Source organism: Aptenodytes forsteri, unplaced genomic scaffold, assembly GCF_000699145.1.
Source record: "Aptenodytes forsteri isolate BGI_AS27 unplaced genomic scaffold, ASM69914v1 Scaffold298, whole genome shotgun sequence".
Classification (NCBI taxonomy): Eukaryota; Metazoa; Chordata; class Aves; order Sphenisciformes; family Spheniscidae; genus Aptenodytes; species Aptenodytes forsteri.
The window spans coordinates 596,731-603,595 of record NW_008793956.1 but is presented as its reverse complement, the minus strand read 5'-3'; the positions used below and the strand labels follow the sequence as shown (position 1 = coordinate 603,595).

General features: G+C 53.6%; 1 protein-coding gene across 2 annotated transcripts in view; it reads right to left on the bottom strand.

Moving 5' to 3' along the window:
- Positions 1-6,643: 6,643 nt before the first annotated feature.
- PLEKHA2 (pleckstrin homology domain containing A2) overlaps positions 6,644-6,865 on the bottom strand; it is a 16,186-nt gene continuing 15,964 nt past the window's right edge. The window contains exon 12 of one of the 2 annotated variants that reach the window (XM_019472157.1): positions 6,644-6,763. In XM_019472157.1, the coding sequence (XP_019327702.1) occupies positions 6,644-6,763 (120 nt within the window). Of the gene's footprint in view, positions 6,795-6,865 lie in introns of both variants that reach the window. The other variant, XM_009277439.1, reaches the window with a different exon arrangement.

Sequence of the window (6,865 nt, the reverse complement as noted above, 5' to 3'; positions counted from 1 at the left end):
CTCCGGGTCCCACCGCGGAACGGGCACGCGAGTTGGGACCCGAGTCGGCGCCGGCCCCCCCCCCCCCTCCACAGCCCCCGCCTGTCGCGGCTCTGAACGGTTCTCCCTTGCAGGTACACTGGACACTATTTCATAACCACTCTGCTCTACTCGTTTTTCCTGGGTTGCTTTGGAGTGGATCGGTTCTGCCTGGGCCACACCGGGACCGCCGTGGGGAAACTGCTGACTCTCGGAGGACTGGGGATCTGGTGGTTTGTTGACCTGATTCTCCTCATCACCGGCGGGCTGATGCCCAGCGACGGCAGCAACTGGTGCACCGTGTACTGAGAGGAGCAGAGCTGACCCCAAAAAAAAGCTAAGGGCGTCTCTGCGGGACTGGAGACGGACTCCTCTGCTTGTCCCACAGCATCAGAACAGACTTCTGCCTTGCGCAAACATGGATTTACAAAGCTGTAACTGCATGTGCGGAACACTTTTTCTTGTTAATTCCTCTGTACAAACCTCGGACACAAAATTGTTCAGTATCTTAAACAAGCAAAATGTATAATCTGGATTTCCCCCCCCCATTCAAGCAGCGACAGTCTAAGAAATCAGACCTTGCAAATACACGTGGTCAAACAAATCTTAATAAAGTCTGCAAGGAGCTGACTCCATGTACTTTCAATTTTAATAGGACACGTACAGCCACCTAGAGACACAGGCCGCTAGCGCGTGGTTTTGTGTTACTAGACTTTGCAAACCTTTAAGGTTGAGCAACCTAACGCAATGTTACAGACTCTGTGGCGCAGCGATGAGCTCTAATTATACGTTATTTGTTTAAAACCATGTTCGCTGGCTGCACAGGAAGCTGGGTTAGAATTAGTAGAACCTGCACCCTTTGGAGAACATCATCACTTTCCACTCTTGCAGGCGGGGAAAGCCACAGCGCAGCAAATAAAGTTACTATTCAGGCCTCTCAAAAGAAGCACTTTTGTGCATTGATGTAACGCTCCCTACCGTGCTCATATTCTAGAAACATCGTCTGTAGGGCACTGCAACCACTCCAAAGTAGTACATGTCTTATTTTAAGATTACCTGTTTCTCCTCCTGTCCCCTGCCCTTCATAGTAAATAAATAAGTGTGCTTTTCAAAACACATTCCCATCGTGCTGCCGTGGCAGCAGGTTGCGTTCCCTTTCCCTGCTGCCAGATAGTCATATTCTTTAAAACTGTGACCATTCAGTGGTAACCACCTGTGTTTTACAAAACTGTTAAATACCAGCTTTGCCTCATTAGTGATGGAAGGCTTGGCTTCCACCCGGAGCTGCAGGGAATGGACAGGAGCTGTCGGAGAGCTGGGAAGGGGTCGGAGCTGCCAAAGGGTGCCAGTCACCCCTCCGGCTCCGGCCCACGGCACAGGGCACGTGCAGTACCGAAATGAGTGGGAGCTTCAAGCAACCACACACCCAAAAGAGGAAGCCCCACCAGATGCAGTCTGAAAACTTACTGAGCTGAATAAAAACGGGAAAAGGAAGCTGCAGTAAGTCACAGCCAGAGCCAGACACAAAATCTGTATATGCAAAAGTCCAGTCACATTTGACGTAAAATAGAGCAAACATACACTCTCCATTCTCACACAGTTCTGCAAACCAAGGACCCTCCAGCCATTTCCATTTGGCGAATTTCTGCCTGTGTTACTCCTACTTCTGCCTCCAGTGGAGCTGCAACAGGGTTCAGTTTGGCCAGGAATTCTGCCTATTCCAGTTTTGGTTTGTGGTTTATTGCAACAACTCCTCCTCTCCGGGGAATGGGGTTTATATCCCATTTAGGTCACAAGTAATCTGAATTTGGCAGCTTCGAATAGGTCTCAGGGCACTGGGGTGGGGGGAGGCTTCATCATGAAACTACCACATTCTTCAGACCAGTGGAACAACAGGGCTGAAAAGCCCACGGTGGGGAAAAAATTATGCAGTGAGCCAGAAAGAGGAAAAAAAGTAATAATCCCATGTGCAAAAGCCCATTGTCATTAACATCTCCCCATGTCCTCAGCCCGGCAGCTGCCAGCTAACAGCAGGACCTCAAATTCCTTCCGTGTATGAGGCTGTCATGGACTAAGCTGAGGAATAGCAGGAGTATTGGTCCGACAGCTCTCCTCCTGCCCACGTATTCAGAAAGGCAAAGATGTGACTTCCTTGCCACCACCATGCACTCGCCCCCTCTAACACCCAGAACCGACCTGCGCGCAGGGCAGCAGCGCCTGTGCCCGCTTCACAGATGCCCACAAGAAGCGTGCTCAGCCAGTTCCACTGGAAAACGTGATGTTGAAAGCAAAACAAAAAAAAAGTAACAAAATGTTTAAGCCAAGAGTTTTATTGGGAAAAATACTTACCCATGGAAGGGCTCAAGATGAGCAATAGCTGGAGCTGTCTTAACATCATCAGCAATAAAATTAAACTTGCACCTCGGGCTGGGAGGATGCACATCGCCCAGAGACGGACGGTTTCTGACCCAATCTGTCGTGTTCCTTACCAAACACTCGCTCTGGGAGTAGGGGATGCTTCACGCCCAGTTAGTCTCTGTCCCCTTGTTTTCTAGCAGTGACAAACAAGATCAAAAACTTTTTCAAAGCAGAGGCCACGATGGCCCTTCGCCCTCCCCTCAGTGCTTTTCCCCACTGAAGCTGGCTGGGGGGCCGGGCTGTCCGGCAGGGCGCTGTGGGGCATGGGGTGCCGTGGGGCGGGCAGCCCAGCTGGCTGCAGCTCCGCAGCCGGGTTCTCCAGGGGGCTCCAGCTGTAAGTGTGGCACAAGAGACACCAGGCAGGACTTTGGCAGCTCCGTGCAGCATCCCTAAAGCTCCCCCAGCACACAATCGCTGCTCTCCTTGCACATGGGGGGACCACCTGCCGGTGGCCCCCATGGTCCCCCCCAGTTGTCCCCCCGCCCCGGCGGGGACAGCGTTCAACACCCCTGGCAATCATTACCCAAAATACACAATGCAAACGGACAGCCTGGAAAAGTGACTGGGATTTCCTTCTTTATTTAAAAACACAGGGAAAAAAGGGCATTGCATCTCCTGCAGCCAGCATTTACAGGCGAGGGGTGGGAGGCGGGTAACCGACACCACGGGAGTCACAGAGCATCGCCCGCGCGAGGCACCCCGGCCCTAAGAGCACTTGAAATCCACAGCTAGCACTCACAGAAACGGCTGAAACCGCTTGGAAGTTTTCATAGAAAAGAGCAAACCCATCTCTCACACCACTCTTTCCACACAAGATTCCCTGAACCTGCACGCATCCCTAGGAAAGCAGGGAAACTCACAGCGCATGCTTCATTTTCAGAAGGGAGCAGTTACGGGGGGAAGCGTTCATCCCCACACGGGAGAGCCGGGAGGCAAACGCAGAGGTGAGGGGACACCAGTTTGCTTTAAAACAATCCTTGCAAAGCTCCATCGAGGTCTGGCTGCATCTGCCTGGTCCTTGGGGATGGGAGAGAAATTCCTCCCCTCAACACCACCTGCATCATGGATGGGTCTGGAGCCCGGCTCGACTCTGAACACACTCGTTGCAGTCTCACATTCAGCCTTTATGCTGTCCTGGGGATGCAGGGAGGGTGGGAATGAGAAACAGGAATGTTGCAAGAGCGCTGGAGCCACTGGTAGTTTCTCCTCCTGGATAATTAACCCTAATTGTGCAACAAGCTTCTGCTTTACCATCCCAGGCCCGAGGAAACTTTGCAATTATCAAGCAACAAAAAAACTTGGTACTCCATGGTTTTGAAGCCTTGCACAAAGTAACCATCGTCCCTCTGCATTTGAAGTCTTCCAGAAATGAGGTCAGAGCGCTATCACCAAATGCTGTGACTCTATGATTGATATGCTTACCAAACTATTAAAACATTTTTGAAACACCATGTTATGAGCCAAACAGCAAGTCAGCCTAAAAAAAAAAAGATTTCAAACACTAGTGCAAATAAAGCAAGAAGGGGAAGAAAAAGGAACAGCATGATCTAGGTTTCTACAATTAAATAACAAATATTAACACTCACCCTGTACCGTTTGCATTGATTCCCACTCGTTTTCATAGTTTCAGTGTTCTCCAGCATCTCCACACAACCCCGCTTTGAGCCACTCTTACCCCCGAATTCGGGAGGCCCCGTCACCGCCTCCCCCAGGCTGCACCAGGGCGCCTCCAGCTGCACCTGCCCGGGGCTCCAGCAGAGCACGGCTGGAGGAGCAGCCCCTCCAGCACAGGAGGGGATTGATGCAGGAAGATGCAATTTTAATCTTGTTAAGATCCATCGGGCTAATCAACGCCTCGGAGCTCAACTGACAAAGCTCCGCTCGATCCCAGGCTGAGCCTGAGCTAGGCTGAAGCACAGCTGCCAAACAGCTGGAGACCTGGAAAGGGCAGGGACAAACCGGATTTTTTGCTCTTGGGGAGCACGTTGAGCTGATTTTGCAGAGCAGAGAACATGTAATGACACAAAAAAAGGAAGAAAAAAAAAAAGAACAGGTAACTAGTCCACAGTAAAGGGAAGCCGTGTTAACTCCAGAACACTCCATGTGCTGCTAAGCTTGTAATGCAATTCCCGCACTGGCCACCTGGATTTATCAGCTGGCATATATCAGAGATGGCAAAGAGCGTGCCCGCGTCTGACACGGGACACGGCAGTGCAGCTGGGCCAAGGCAAGTGCATTTAAAAGATCCCACGTGCCCATCAGCAGGGCCCTGCACAGCCCTTGGCCCCCGGGCACCTCCTGCAGCCTTGCCCAGAGCTCCGGCGCCCAGCCAGGGTGCTGCTGCTGCTGCTGCCCAGGCTGCTGCCTCCTGCCCGCAGGGCACGCACGGGGCACCGCAGCTGGGGACGCCTGCAGACCACAGCAGCTTAATGCAAGGGATGCCTTCACTTGCTCGTTTCAGCTTAACGCAATTCTGGACTAAAGCTTTCCTACTCAAACGTGTGCTGCTTTCCGTGGTGCACGGGCACCGTCCCAGCCAATGCTCCTCACTCTGCCACCTTGGGTCTGGGTAAGTCAGGCCTGAACGAGAGCCCTCAAACGAAGAGTGAAGCAGCACCTATGTCTGGATGGGCTTGATGCAGCAAAGTCACACCAACACGACCTGCTGCTGACAGCAAGCAAGGACGGAGAGGTGTGTCCTCACTCGGTACCAAGGGTTACACATACATCTTGGGGTGAAGATATCAGACGATCTCGCTGCCTAGGGAATACCTGTATTTTCTACACGCTATTTATCTACACGTTATTTATCTACAGGAACTGATTTCGTTACGGAAATGACGCACCGCCCCAGCCAATGCTCTGCCACCTGCCACCTTGGGTCTGGGTAAGTCAGGCCTGAACGAGAGCCGAGGAGTGAAGCAGCACCTATGTCTGGATGGGCTTGATGCAGCAAAGTCACACAACACGACCTTGCTGCTGACAGCAAGCAAGGACGGAGAGGTGCGTCCTCACTCGGTACCAAGGGTTACACACACATCTTGGGGTGAAGATATCAGACGATCTCGCTGCCTAGGGAATACCTGTATTTTCTACACGCTATTTATCTACACGTTATTTATCTACAGGAACTGATTTCGTTACGGAAATGACGAGTTCACATTGCTCTAAAACTTTCTGCTCATTTTCATTTCAAGGCAGGCAGCAGGCGAGTTGGTTGGACAAGTCTTCCCAGTTTCATTTACACACTCGGCTTTTGTTGCTTTTTGCTAAAAGCACTTCACCACCCGGGCACGGCTTTCTGGTACCCAGATGTATGCCGTGCAAAATCAACACCATACCTGAGGATCCTCCAGTCCCCGGGAGCCACTGTTGCACCAGCTGCCTGCCCAGGCTCACGCTCAGAAAGTACCAATAAGCCTTTGGGAGGGGCGGAGCGGGGAGCCTGCCAGTGCCGGGGTTTAACAGTGGCCACAGATATAAAAAGACGTAATTAAAAGCCAACAGATTTGTTGATACATCACTAGTCAGGCAGCGTAAAGAGCTGGAATCCTAGGGAAAAAGTCATCAAAACGGGAAGTTGCAGCGTGTCCCTTGTGCAGGCAGCTGCGGGCTGGTGTCTGCCCGGCTCTGCCCAGGCTGCCTGGGGAAGGCTGAGCAGCACAAAAGGGGAGAAAAATGTTTTTCCAAACACAAGAAAGGCCACACTCCCCTTCACACCTCTGAGACCTCCTGCTGCTTCCTCCAGGCTTGTTTTCTGGGGGAAATTACACAGTTGCGGAAGAGGATGCCCCTGCGCCAGGCCATGCTGAGGACCAGCGCTTCCCGTCCTGCACGGCGAGCGACGGCAGCACGAGGCACCTCCAGGTCGCCCTGCCTGGAGGCAGCTTCTGAAACACAGAGCCACCCGGGCTGCACCCGGGGCAAAGCCCAGGCAGGAGCAGGCAGGGACCCCGCTCCCCGGCAGAGCAGGGTGCCGGGACGCGGGTCCAGCCGGATCCTGTATCGCAGGGAAGAGCAGTGGTGGAGGGAAGGGGCACTTCACCCCTGCTGAGATGACGGGGTGAGCTCGGTCCGAGGCGCTGAGTGGATGTGTGGAGACCAGCTGGCCCGAGCCCGGCACAGCTGCGTGCCCTGAACCACCCCATGGGGACCACCGGCGGCCGGGGAGGCAGCGCACGGAGCCGGGGGGTGGCTCAGCGCCCGGTCAGACGTCGGAGGTCCGGATGCTTTCATCGTCCAGATCGAAGGCGAACGGCTTCTCCTTGAGATGCTGTGGCTCCGACTTGTGCCGCATGCGCTTGCCCAGCGCGGCTCCAGCGTCGCGCTCTGTGAAGGCTGGTACGAACACCGAGTCTCTCAGCAGCATGGGTGCCTCCTCCGGCGTCGGCTGCTTCCCCCCCGCCGTCGGCCCCCGCCCCCGGCGGGC